Source organism: Podarcis gaigeae (genome assembly GCF_964106915.1).
Source record: "Podarcis gaigeae genome assembly, chromosome: 3".
NCBI classification, from domain to species: Eukaryota; Metazoa; Chordata; class Lepidosauria; order Squamata; family Lacertidae; genus Podarcis; species Podarcis gaigeae.
In genome coordinates this window covers 65163623-65178062 of record NC_139680.1, presented here as the reverse complement: position 1 = coordinate 65178062, position 14440 = coordinate 65163623, and the positions used below count along the sequence as shown (strand labels likewise).

Below are 14440 nucleotides of genomic sequence, written 5' to 3'. Positions count from 1 at the left end.
TCATAAGCAAGTAGAGAGGGATGATCTGGTAGACACCAAATTCCATGGACTTGCAAAAGTTTGTCACAAAATCCCCCACTGCAAGTTCCCGAGTAAAGTTTGTAGTTGTATGGAAAGAGACAGGTCCTCTTGTAGATCAGCATCTGGATAAAGAAGGAGTAGTAGAGAGCAGGAATGGCCAGTTATCACAATGAAGAGTCATAAGAAGTGGGGTCCTGCAAGGACCTGTAGTGGTCATAAATGATCTGGAATTAGGGATGGATCAGTGAGGCAGCCAAGTCTGCTGAAATCCAAATCACATATACTTCACATATACACTGTGGGGGTCTGAGTTGGCAGTGACTGACCAGGAGAGAGATCTTGGTATCATGATATATAAAGGTATGAGCTATGATGGTGGTGCACTACCTCCACTGTCAGAGCCAGTATGTTTGTGAAGACCTAGGGAATTCCAGATGGATGGCTTCATATAGGCATCTGGTTGGCTACTGTGAGAACAGGTTGCTGAATTAAAAGGTCTGAGACGTTAAGAGCTCTTATTGTGTTTTTATGGTGTTGACTCAGTGTATAATAACTGTGAGAAGGATGAATCCCATAGAGAACATGAGGAAAGGGGTAGAAATTGATGGTGCAAGCACATAAATTTCAGTTCCTGCATCTTGAAAAGGTTACTAGAAAGCTGGAAAACATGCAGAAAATGGCAACAAAAATGACCAAGGGGCAAAGGACTGGTACTGACTTATAAAGCAGCCTGTTTTAATATCAGTAGCTGGGAGATAGAAAGGCAGACAGCACTTTAACTTTTCCCAATGTCAATTCAAGTAGCAAAGTTGTGCACACACCATGCAGCAGCTGCTTATACTGTATCTGGCTTTGGATAAAAGACTTGCTGGCTTTAAGTAAAGTCTTGATAAACACAGACATTCACCAAAACACTTAAAACAGCTTATCCAACATTTTGTACAAATTACTGTTTTCTTTGGAGCAGACTCAAGGCATGAAGCTATATTTACACTAAGATTCCAAATGGTCAGTGGAATTTTCCACAAACATTTTTGATATTTCAAAGGCCAAAACCTTGGTACTTTGAGGCAGTAGCACATCACATTTGGTAACATAGTCACTGGTGAGAAGTTTAATCCTTTGTTTCTTACAGAGCACAGGGGGCAAGCATAAGGAGACAATGAACATTTTGATAGGTCAAAAAGCTAAAACACAGCTCTGAAGTTTAAGTTATACCTCAAGGGTGAAGTTAACAGCCCCCAAGAATTTCACTTATTAAATTTACATCTTCACATAGGTGCCAAGAGGTCCATTTGGCTCTAACAAACCAAACAATATCTACAACAACCCAATAAATAATTGTAGTTCTGTATTTTTAAAAAAATCAAGAATAAACCTTTCCTCCTAGCAGCCATGCTTACAGCTGTCATTTTCAGAAACTAAAAAGACCTGATCTAAACTACTTCCTGTGAATGTTTGAAATAGTTTTATTATCTACTACCAGTTTCCCATGAAATTTTCATGCTATTATATTGGTGGGCACGTACTGCAACCTGAGCAAGGAGAAGTTCTGAAACTTTGTGTTTTGCCTTCAGTTTTAAACTAGTGGCTACAAAGTTTCTTTTCCTTGCTGTAAGGTATGGTTTTATAATTTAGTTGCATTTTGTTTGGTTGTAAATTTTCTATTATTTAAACCCTGTAAGCTATCCAGAGACCTGTCATTATAGGGTGGCTATAAACATTTGTGTGGAAGCCATTACACAGCAAAGGGTGTTGTTACCACTAGAAAGTCCAGTTCTATGTTACCATGCTTCTCACTACTGAAGAATCGAGTGTTTGGAGCAAGGCTCCCCTGTTGTTCTTAAGAATAGCAGGGTATGTTCGTTTCAGTAACATTGTTCACATATAAAAGACAGAGAACACAATCAAAAGACCACATGGGTGTACCATCAAATATATGGGATGTTCTTCAACAAACAAAGCTGTATGAAGCTGACATGCCAAGATCATCTAATCAAGTGGGTCCCAGATATATGGAGCAGAATACGAACAGAAACTAGCACAGCGTCTAGCATTAATACAGCATGACCTATTCACTTCCCCTGTCAAAAAGGGCAGGTTGCCATGTTTTGCACCAGCTGCAACCTTGAACCATCTTCAAGGGGAGTGTCACAAAACATGTAGCATAGTGGCAGCCTTCGTTTTCCTCATAGTTGGTTGAAACAACCAATTCACAACTGGATCCGCTTTAATATATCTTTTGCACTGCAAAGAACATTTGGTTGGAAATCATGACCATTGGGGCGGGGGGAAACCCACACCAAAAAAAAGCACACACATCTTTACCATTGAGAACAACTGACTTGTTGTAACACATTTTATTGGCAGCCAGCCAGTACTTTCCTCAAATACAAATAACAGTGTTCTTTGAGGAGGACAACTGTCAAGCAAAGACTGCCAAAAAGGACGATAATCCAAGAAAACGATTAGGCCTTTCTATACAAAACAGAAGAAACAGTAAGTGTTTATAATGAGAAAGCTTTCAGTTCACCCAACAATATTTTAGGCCACAGGGCTATCTTAAAGATATTTAAATCCACTATGTTGTAACTGAACATAGTTCTGAAGTTACACACAATAGGTAACCTCAAAGACTTTAAAACTAGCCTGGAAGGCCTAAATGCTACCTAGTTTTTCATTTTCAAGAGAACACTTGAGAGACAGCCAGCACTTGACTCCTACGTCACATGAAAGCAGAGCGCATGTAACACTTAGCAAAAATCTCGAGGTACAAAGTGTACTAGAAACGTTTCACATTTTCTACAGTGATGTTCCCAAAGACTTTGGCATAAATACGCTTTTCCATACTCTTCTGTCTCCTGCACATATCAAAGAACATAAACACATGCAAACCGCACACATAATGGAAAGCTATTAATATGATCTCAGAAAAAGCTCGCATTAAAATTCCCTGTCCCAACAGACTCTTTAAAATATATACTGTGACGTTCAGAAATATTTACAATGAGTTTGTAATTATTAAGTAGATGGAACACAAGTTTAAAGGAATTGGTGTAACAGGCCTAACAGAATATCCAGTCAACTAATCTACATTTATTTACTGGCAAACAAGTGTTATACCAAATATAAACTATGATTGTTCATAAGATTCCTAGTTTATAATAGACAGAAGCGGAGGAGAGATGGAGAAACAACTGCTTTCGGACAAAGCAGAAATGGCAGCAACGCTCTAAGAAAATAGATGCTCTATCAGGCCAAAGACCCATCTAGACCAGCATCCTGTTCTCACATGAGCCATCCAGATGCCTGTGGGAGACTCACAAGAAGCATTAGAACACAACAGGACTCTGCCCTCCAGTGGTTTCCAGCAAGTGCCATTCAGAAGCATGACTAACTGTGGAGGCAGAGCACAGTTATCCTGGCCACAGCTATCCTAGCTCTCTCCTCCATAAATTTGTCAATGCTATTTTGAAATTATGCAAGTTGGTGGCCACTACTGCTTCCTGTGGGAGTGAGTTCCATAGTTTAACTATGTGTCGTGTGAATAAGTACTTTCTTTTATCTGTCCTGAATCTTCCAATGTTCACCTTTATGCTGAATGTCCAAGAGTTCTAGTAGACAATGAGACATTCAGTTCACTGAAGCCTGCTAATTTCATTAAGCTATAGTTTGTAAACATAAGCAATCATAAACATAATGGAACTCACTCCTGAGTAAATCTGTTTAGAATTGCATTGTAAATTTGTGGTATGTGGCCACAAAGGAAGATTCTTCTGTCAAAAGATTCTGTCATCTATCTATCATCTATCTATCTATCTATCTATCTATCTATCTATCTATCTATCTATCTATCTAATGCACATACTGTAATGAATAACAAAAGGAATAAACTACAGAACTGCGGGCAAATGACTATTAATTTTCACTTTTACAAACTCAAGATGTATTTTTATTTAAATTAGATATTGATTTACTTCCCTTTTTATGTTCAAGACAGCTTATATCAAAAATACCACAAGCTAAAAACAAAACAAAAGCAACTAGAAAAGGCCAAACCACTAAAAACATTCAGCCACCAAAAAAATTCCATAGCCTCATCAAATCAGCATCCAAAAGCCATTTAAACCAACAAGTCTTACAGTCTCAATGGAAATCTGGCGTAATTGCAACAAATGGTCTGCTTCCAGGTTACCTGAGAGAGCACCTTATCCTTTATATAACTAGTAGTTCACTGTGGTCTGCAAGAGATTTTCTTCTAAGGTTCAAAACTGATCACAAACTAACTCCACAGTAATACAGAGCAGAGCTTGTAGTGTGGCTGCCCCTGCTCTACAAAACAGTGTTTCTGCCATATAACATAGACATCCACTACCTGCATTTTCCAGAAAGCATTGAAGACATTTTGTTCTGGCAAGCTTTCCTGGCTGGAAGCACAGGTCTCTGTCACAGTTCCCTCCTTTTATTGTTTTTCAGTTCATTTGCTGTTATTTTCTATGCTGTTTCAATTTTTTTTATATTGCGTGCATCACCTTGAAACATATATGTGGAAGGCTACTGATTAATCATTATTATCTCCATTGCAACTGAACTGGAATGTTTTACACATAAGCATTTCATTTTTAAAAAAACCTCATTATAACATTTTATGCCTGTTATTAGATTTCTATCTAAAGATTTAGAAATTTTGCAACATGCCAGCATTGAGGTAATTTTCTTTTCTAATAAATTATGTGCATTTCCTGGGCCAAAGTAAGCATATAGTGCAAGGGGCAGAGTAGCCTAAACATCAACATATCATTAAGGGGTTCCTAGAAATGGTCCCTCTTTGTAACCACATAATCCTGCGAAGTAGGTTAGGAAGAGAGATAGTAGCCAGCCCAAGGTGACTCTGGCTGAGTAGGGATTGGAGTGTGCGTCTCCTTGCTTCAACTCCCATATTCTAAGAATGGTTTGACTATACAGTGGTACCTTGGGTTACAGATGCTTCAGGTTACAGACTCCACTAACCCAGAAATAGTACCTCGGGTTAAGAACTTTGCTTCAGGGTGAGAACAGAAATCGCGCAGTGGCGGGAGGCCCCATTAGCTAAAGTGGTTCCTCAGGTTAAGAACAGTTTCAGGTTAAGAACGGACCTCCAGAATGAATTAAGCTCTTAACCCAAGGTAGCACTGTATGTCCAGTTACTATATGTCCTTAGCTGATTTATGGTATAGTAATGCGGCCCAAGTACCACTATGTGTTATTTTAGAAACCACTTGATACTCCATATTCAAAATCTACTAAAACAGAGATTGGGATGGGTCAGAGAAATCAAGAATGTTAAACCACAACTACCCAAATGCTTCTGAACAACTTTGTCTCACTTTAAATGCCAGGGTTAACTAATTCATTTCTGATTTAACACATCTACAGTGGTACCTCTGGTTACCTACAGTGGAACGCTCTGGTTACGAGCTCCGCTAACCCAGAAGTAGCTGCTCCTGGTTGCGAACCATGCCCCAGGATGCAAATGGAAATCTTGTGCTAGGGGCACACGTGCGCGCAGCGGGAGACTCCATTAGCGAAAGCGCGCCTCAGGTTAAGAACGGTTTTGTGTTAAGAACGGACCTCCAGAACAAATTAAGTTCATAACCAGAAGTATCACTGCATTTGTATTTACAGTGGTACCTCAGGTTACAGACGCTTCAGGTTACAGACTCCGCTAACCCAGAAATAGTACCTCGGGTTAAGAACTTTGCTTCAGGATAAGAACAGAAATTGTGCGGTGGTGGTGCAGCGGCAGGCCTCATTAGCTAAAGTGGTGCTTCAGGTTAAGAACAGTTTCAGGTTAAGAACGGACCTTCGGAAGGAATTACGTTCTTAACCCGACGTACCACTGTATTTTGAATGCTTATATCCAGCTTTATAGCCTGAGTGGCTCCCAAAGATTATAAAAATAACAATCACACCTAAATCTAGTACAGGAACATAAATTATATGGTGTTCACAGAGAAACAGGATTATTCAGGCAGCATTTTGCATCCTGCTCTTCCAGGCAACTCCTATCAAAGCTGGCACAAAGGATCTCGTTCAGCAGTCTGGCCTTTCTGGTAGATGCCAGGCAAGAGCTTTCACCAAGGACCTCTGAGAAGGTAGTGGGGCAGAGCCACTTAGCAACAAAATGTGATCAAAACATAAACAAAATGTAACATCCAGCTCCAGGTAAGAGAATGTGGAGGTACAATATATCTGCAGAGAGTCTGAAATCTGGCAGAAGCAAAGCTATGAAGTTCAATAGATTGACTTTATGAAAGACTTAAGAATTCAGAACTTACTAAGTATCTCTCTTCTTGTCTCATGCTTGGGGTGCGGATCATGTGGTTCTGCTCCCCTCTCCAATCTCCAAAGCGGCGGAAAAAGTAGTTGGATAAAAAACGGTTGATGGGATCTCTAATAATATTGATGTATACTGGTTGGTCTCCTCCAAACCTGGACAACAGAAACAAAGAAAAATCAAATCACAGACAGCCATGTCAAAAAATGTAAAACTTCAGTATCTGAGGAGGTTGTTTTTTTAAAAAAATGAAAATTACAACTACAATATTATTTCTGAAGCCACAAGTATAAGGCTTTTCTGTCCCCTAAAGCATGGGTTAAATACTACACATTAGAAAAAGCACACTGTAATCTGGCATCTTAGTATTAGAAAAGCACACTGCAATCAACAAAAATTATTTTACTGAAGCTTACTAGGGAATCTCATCTTACTGATGATAAATCACATGGTTGTCAGTTTGACTTTAATCAAGTTTCTGTGTGCCTCATATTATATAGCAGTATTCAAAGGCACTATTTATTTTATTTTTAAAACTGTACATCAAAGAAAGTGTTTACTGTATTTATATTCTGCTTTTATGTAGGACTCCCAGTGGTTTTGATAGTCAGGTCCAACCACATCTACTTAGTTTCAATAATAATACTGTGTCTGGCATTCCTAGACCATCCACCAGGCTTGTAGTGACAATAGTTAAAATCACAAGTGTGTTTCAAACAGTAAATCTTTGAAAAATGGGAGGGGGGGGATGTTAATGCTTGTGCTTTCAAAGAAAGTATTTTCCTTATCCTTTTGTGTGTTGGAAGAATAATTGTACTTTTCAATGAACCAGTTCAAGTTGAAGGGAATCACTGAATTATTAGCACGAAGAACTGTCAGCATTCCTCCTCCTAAGAAACAGCAGCCCATATGCATCAAGATAAAATATAAGGAAACTTGGCTAAGAATGAGAGCAATATTGAAATCCCAAACCTGATACATCCTGCAAAATATGACAATAAATAAAATCTCAAACTGCTGAGAATCTCAAGTTCAATATCACACTTAAGCCAGGACAGCACAGTCTGAAAATATAACACCAATTCTGGCACAACTGCACTGGCTACCAAATGGTTCCCAAGCTCAATGCAAAGTGCTGGTTTTGACCTTATTGTCATCTGTACTAAAAGGATAATGCTGCAATCTAGGGCTATCATATTACAAGATCAACCTTGGTTTCTCCATTCCCAATTATGGAGTAGAAACACTTCCCTGTGAGCATACAAGACTTTCCCACCCCACACCCAGCCCTGGGAACCCCACAGATGCATAGGACACCATTCAATTTAATTTTCACATCTGTTTTCTGTCCACCAGGAGCACTCCATACTGTTATTCCATCACAACAATGTCACGAGGAAAGTTAGCTGGAGAGCCATGACTTCCCCAGTACAGGAAGCATCATATATGTTATGCCTATGGCTATCATGCGTTTAAACCAGCCAACCAGGTTTGGACCATAGCTTGGTCGTTCCATAGCTAGAGATGGGAAGAAGGAACATGGATTTCCTCTACAATTCCTTGTTTTGTTTTCCTAGGCCTGCTGCTGCTATGCCCAGTTCTTCTCTTCTCGCACTTTTTCAGCCAAGCTCACCGCTTCCAAGCTGAGTCACATACTTGCTTTTCCACTAAAGCAGTCTGTGTAGCAAAGAGGTATAGAACTTGTGTCCACATAATTCAGCACCTTGGCAGGGCTTTACAAGTAATGATGCCTGCTCTCGGTGTGCAAACCACTATTTTAAGTTTTCCACCATGTTCCAGAGCAACTCCCTGCTGGTGATATTGTGGGAAGCTTATGATGGCAGCTTTGTAGCTACTTGCAGCTGCTACTACTAGGCATGCTTACTAACTGATGTAGGAAAGGGCTCACCAGAGGGCACTTTCCCATGGGAATCCTCAAACCTAGATCCAAGAAGAGCAATCCCTATCTGTAGAAGATTTCCATACAAACCTGCAGCACCCTGTGGTCTTCAATGAAGCTTATTCCAAATTTATGTGCTGCATTTGCAGCTAACTTAGAACCATGTAGTAGCACACTCTTAAATGCAATGGTAGCAATATGTGTGGTTTTTTTTTTAAAAAAGAGTACTGATCACTAGTTAATCTGCTTTTCTTCAAACAGCAAAACTCTATTTTAAGAAGGCTGGAGCATTAGTTAAACATTGCACAGGTGTGACAAGTTATCCTTGGAAAGAAAGTCTTCAGTGCAACCGAAGAGTTCTTATTTATTTGAATGGAAGCATTGTTAAAATTTAGCCACAATATCCAAATTACAGTACCAATTAAATGAGTGAAAAGTAACACAGTGCTGGTTTGCTTGTATTTTCCACAAACGGCGACTCCTTTACCCACTAAGTAAAGTGTTTTTTCTTGTAGTGAAATTAAAAAAAAAAACTTGTGGGAACTAAGTAAGCCAATGTACAGTGGTGCCTCGCAAGACGAAATTAATTCGTTCCGCAAGTTTTTTCTTCTTGCGAGTTTTTCGTCTTGCGAAGCACGGTTTCCCATAGGAATGCATTGAAAATCAATCAATGCGTTCCTATGGAAACCACCTTCAGACCAGGTCCGGGGACAGACTGTCCCCCGACCTCTTCTGAAGGCTGGGGGTGGGACAAGGGCTTTTCTTCCCACCCCCAGCATTTTAAAAAACCCTGGGACAGCAGAGGACTTCTCCGCTGTCCGGGGCAATCTTAAAATGCTGGCCGGCGGCAGCGAAGCCTTCGCTGCCACCCGCCAGCATTTTAAAAACGCCCCGGGACAGCGGAGGACTTCTCCGCTGTCCCGGGGCGATTTAAAAGCCCCCGGGAAGGCAAGCAGGGGGGGACAAAGCCTTTTGCCCCTCGTCCAGGACCTCTTCTGAAGGCCGGCGGGGGGCAAAAGTCTTTGCTCCCCCCGCCTGCCTTCAAAAGCTGTCTGGGATAGCGGGAAGCGCTTCCCTGCTATCCCGGACTGCTTTTAAAATGCTGGTGGTGGGGAGCAAAGCCTTTCGGCCCCCGCTGGCCTTCCTGGACCTCTTCTGAAGGCTGAAGGGGGGAAAGGCTTTGCTCCCCACCGCCAGCATTTAAAAGAGGTCCCCGGAGATTTCCCTATGGGCTTTCTTCTTGCGAAGCAAGCCCATAGGGAAATTCGTCTTGCGAAGCAACTCGCAAACGGAAAACCCTTTTGTCTTGCGGGTTTTCCGTCTTGCGAGGCATTCGTCTTGCGGGGCACTACTGTATGTACATTTTGTATGCAAGACCAAGAACTGAAGTTAAGCAAAAACAACTTAACTTAGTTTTTGTGTCCTTAAGATAAAACAATTTGCACTCTAATTTGTCTATTGGGTTATGCTTTAAATGATTTTAATGTAAACTGTATGTTTACCTGTACAAAACCACAAAAATGAAAAAACACACACCCATATGTGGCCAAATGCACTAGTTTGGCTCCCCTCTCCTCCTTTTGTATACTACAAGAGTAGGTTCAAAGCATCCACTTTCATATGCAGGCTACAGTTTCCTATGACATATGGACTGTAGGTGCTATGGTATTTTAAAATTATCCTTAGTGATCACAAGTCAGGATCAAACTGCTTCTTCAGATCTTGGTTGTTGTTACTAACTGTAGTTTAAACAAACTATAATTCTTGAGTTTGATAATCTCAGGATACTACAGTGAGTTTAAAATGGAAAGGAAGTGCTTTCCATCTCTGTTCACATAGCAGAAAACAATGGTTTTCCCCTGTGCCTGAACCCAGCCCACTATACTTAGTGATTTTTTAAAAGGATGATCAGAACCATTTTTTTGGTTTTGTTTTACCAATAATTAAAAATGTTAACATGCTTACTAGAAAATGCCCTGTAGACTGAATTAAATTGAACCATGAGAGGTAACTGAATTAATTGATGTGAAAGTGCTCTTCTTCCTGCCTTGTTGAAGTCAATTGCTGCAATAAACTGAGTTGATTAACTTAGCAGAAAAATCTAATGAAGGTAATCCTACAATTTTACAACACTAGCAATATACAAGATGTGCTTTATAGTGCTAAACCTCTATTTTTGGTAAAGTACCACATCTCCCAACCCAACAGAACCAAAGGGGTAGAAGAATTTGCCTGTAGTGTTATGCCAAGGACACACCCAAGAGGATTCTATTTCTACATTCCAGAAGATTAAGTAATTCTTCTGAGCAGAACAACACAGCATATTTATTTTAAGACTGACATTTGACATGAACTAAAGTAGGGTATCTTGGTTAATATAATTTTATTTTATTTCATGTCAATGGTACTGAAAACACCCCAATGATTGCACTTACTGGTTGGATTAAGCTATCATGAAGTAACATAGTAAATGTCCACTTTGCTTACATCAAACTAAGAGCCTTGGTACTGACTCCTGCAGTATCCATATTTCCAGAGTAGAGCCTTCCCCTCAGTGAGGGGCAGAGTTCCATGGTAGAGCTTATCCTCTGAATGCAGAAGGGGCATGAATTAAAAACCCCAACATCTCCAATGAAACTGATATCAGGAATAGGACACAGATACACCTCTGCTGAAAACTTTGGAAAGCTGCTGCCAGTGAGGATGGACAGTGCTGGACTGGGTGGACAAATGGACCAATTCAGCATGAAGCATTCCTCATTCTTCATGTTTGAGGCCTTTCCTGAAGGTTCACTTGAGGACTGCTTCACTCCAGATGTGGCTACCCATGCAGGTCTTCAGTAGAGGGCATTGTTTTGGTGCCCCTACTATCAAAAGTGAGGGCAGTGGCTACAAAGGTGAGAGGGCTTCTCAGTGGTGAAGTTCTATTTGTGGAATGCTCTCAACTAAGAGGCTGACCTAGCACCAAGTTTTAAAATATGACTTCATTTCTCTTGAAGTTTTTACGTTGCTTCGAGATCCTCTGCTGTTAGTTCTCATGTTAATTTAACAACGCTGCTACATTTCTCTATTTTTAGTTACCTGATCGTCTTTGAGCGGCCTGACCCAACGTTGTGTTCCTGAAAAGCTCAAAGTCCGGCTTCTTTTCAATTCATTCATATGCTCAGATTCCCCATTTCCACCTAAACATTTCTCCCTTCTCTCCATATCCTTATGCATTATTGTTAATTTTTATTGTTAACACTTCTCTCCTGTTTTGGTCCTGTCAGGGCTTAGCCACACTTCCTCTTGTCCCACTGCAGTACCCCAGGGAAAGCAGCTCTTTAGCATTCAATTAGAGCAAATGAAAATTCTGGTTTCCCCAAATCGATTGCCATTTGTTCCATTTTTTCCTCTAAAGAGCAAGTTTTCACTTGGAAAGGAATGGGTCAAGGGGAAAACCGCTCAGATCTATGCCTAGAAAGCACGGGTCAAGTGGCAAACTGTTTGGACCCTTGCTTTCTAGGCATGGCACAAGTGGAAGAGTAGATGATCCCTAAGTCACTCTCTTCAGTTGCTCCTTCTACCTATCACAGGCACTATAAATATTGCTGTCCCCCTGCAGCAAAATAGGCTTCAGCGTGATCATTATGCATTCCAATGTACACATGCTGGGTGTTTTTTCACCCAAGCATTAATGCTCTATAAAATTAAAGCATTTATTATGTTTGAAAGTTCTCACTTCTTGCAATCCAAGAACCTCTAGGCTCTCTGAAGTAATTTGAAGAACATAATTGATTTAGGATACACTTATGTAGTTACATCAATCATCTCTACACACCACAAAAATTGGGCTAATTTAGTTTAAAGTCTCCATACGCCAAATACTGCTTAAAGTATGGCTCCAAAATTTGAAAGAGAGGAGATATAGGTTCCCATATCAGTATATGCTGCTTATTCCCCTTAAATTCAAAACGCCTAGTGTTAAAAAAAAGAAAAGCCAAAATGGTAGGCCTTCTACCCCATCTATATGCTGTGTTGTAACCTAATGTGGCTCAAATGATGTCAAGTTCAAAACTGAGGCAAGTTCTTAAAAGTCCTTTACATAGCTTAGTTAGTGTCTGCTGAACTAAGTAAGGGGATGAGGAAGCTTGCCCAAATCTTTGGTAAATGCAAAACTCAGCTCATGGTGGAAAGAACTACTGCAGCACAATGCAATACTGGCTGCAGTAGAGTCAGTGGCAAGCCTCCCATTGGCATAAAGGAGGTTAGAATTTCATTGACAGTGAGCAATGAGCCCAGGAGTTCTAAACATCTTTCCAGAGCATACATCATTTCATCATGACACATTCAGATTGTATTGTAGGCACCTCCACCCTTCTCCTATTTACATTTACATAACATGGTAACTAAAGCAATTGCCTAAGCTAAAAAGTATTTATTGTATTCCCCTCCCCCCAAAGGCCAAACAACGTTTAAGACCATTTAAACAGCTGGGGGAAGTTGAGAGCTAGAATCTTTCTTTCTAAAGCTTAGGGCACATAAGCCGTACCTCAACTGCACATACCCTGGCATTTCAATTGATGGTTTAGTCAGGTACAGGCCCATTGCCAAGGAAATGAATCATGGGAAGGTTAAATGCCTTACTTATGAATTTCTTTCCCCCTCCCATAATTTCTCTACTCCATAGTTTGAATTTTGCTCCTTTGAGGACAAGCGTCTCTTAGTGCCTATTTGTTGAAGGGTTAACTTTCCTTTCAGTTTAAAAAGGGCAAACATTTTTAAAATTATTGTTCTTGTTATTGTTGTTTAACAATGCAAAACTATCTTTATTAGGCTAACTAGTAAATGTGTCGCCTCTCAATTGCTGCATAGAATTCTTCCTCAGGCAAAATGGAAAGTGTCAGTTTATAGAATGCAGGGCTGATTAAAAGGTCAGAAATTTTTATTCATCTGAGCTATATAGCTGCTTAATTGGGGTGGGGGGATAATCAGGGTGGGGGAGTGTGCTTCAAATAAGTAACTGAATATGAGCTATAAATTATTATAATGACCCAATGATCCACTGCAGCAAACTGAAATGTGGAATTTTAAAGATTATACTTTCCATCTATGTAGCTCTCTCACATAAGAACTCAGACCGCATTACTGCCATTCCTCTGTGCGTCCACTGCATAAGTGTAGTATCATTGTGGTGTCAGGTTCTACCTACAATCTTACATATCAATTAAACACCCATGGTAGTTCCCTGCACATAAAGCTATAAGCTCAGGGGTGCTGCTCAGATGATCAACAAGTACACTGAGACTGTAAAAATATTTAGGCTGCCCAATTTATTCCGTTCTCTCACTTCCAGTATTTAAGAAAATATATTCTGTTAAAGCTAGGAATATAACTTTTACACACTCATGCTTGGGTGGCAGTACTATACTTCCACCCAGCTCACCCTAGCCCTCTAAAACAGCTACACAAAAAGCCACACAACAGTGATATAGACAGTGGAACCAGATCCTGTGTTTGACCCAAATACCACCTCTGGCAGTACCATTACAGAACCTCGTCTTATCATCCACAACATCAGGGGTTGCTCATATTTCACTGCAATATGTACCATCATCTTCTAATAGTGTCTTTCTCCATAAGGCAAACAATAGCAGTATCTAAGCAATAAGAATAAATGGACAAAAATTTGACATCCGAAATGGCAATGAAGCCAGTGAGGGGACACACCAACCTTCCAAGATACAAGACAGACCTTATGGTGACTACCCTTAAACAAAGGAACTTCAGGAGGAGACTAAAGCGTGAAACAGTTGAATTGCAATACACCAAGAGGTTTAGGGCTATATTTCAGAGTAAATTGACACAATGGATTTTTACCACACTATATGCGATCACTGGTGTCCTCATGTCAGGGTGTTTGTGTTATCAACTACTGATTTTGTATGCATATGAAACTAATGAGTTTCATTTCCTTCTGATCTGATTGTTTATACACTTCCTCCCCGTTCCCTGTGAAAAAACCCTACAAATGTACCTGCAGTTCAAGACAACACGCATCTGATTAAGCATTCTGTAGTCAATGAAAGTTTATTTGCTTAGTCCTGGGTACCACAGGACCTGTTTTTGCCAGAAGACACTAACATGACTACCACTCTGGATATTGACATTTAGTAATTCACTATTCTTCAGCTCAATAGTGTTTTCTAAAGTTGCATCTGATG

At 40.2% G+C, this 14440-nt stretch overlaps 3 protein-coding genes across 6 annotated transcripts in view; 1 reads left to right on the top strand and 2 right to left on the bottom strand.

The window, feature by feature from the left end:
- GINM1 (glycosylated integral membrane protein 1) overlaps positions 1 to 14440 on the bottom strand; it is a 785919-nt gene that overhangs the window by 208872 nt on the left and 562607 nt on the right. The gene's annotated exons all lie outside the window — the stretch shown is intronic.
- The window catches only part of UST (uronyl 2-sulfotransferase), a 119939-nt gene that overhangs the window by 46853 nt on the left and 58646 nt on the right, over positions 1 to 14440 (bottom strand). The window contains exon 5 of the mRNA XM_083731849.1: positions 6339 to 6492. Coding sequence (XP_083587975.1) covers positions 6339 to 6492 — 154 coding nt within the window. The remainder of the gene's footprint in view (positions 1 to 6338; positions 6493 to 14440) is intronic.
- LOC310841273 (uncharacterized protein) overlaps positions 1 to 14440 on the top strand; it is a 155201-nt gene that overhangs the window by 98516 nt on the left and 42245 nt on the right. Inside the window, exon 4 of one of the 3 annotated variants that reach the window (XR_014562446.1) lies at positions 11315 to 12281. The exons of 1 other annotated variant lie outside the window; for it this stretch is intronic. The gene's annotated coding sequence lies outside the window, so the exon portion shown is untranslated. Of the gene's footprint in view, positions 1 to 7693; positions 7826 to 11314; positions 12282 to 14440 lie in introns of those variants that run through there. One more of the 3 variants, XR_014562447.1, reaches the window with a different exon arrangement.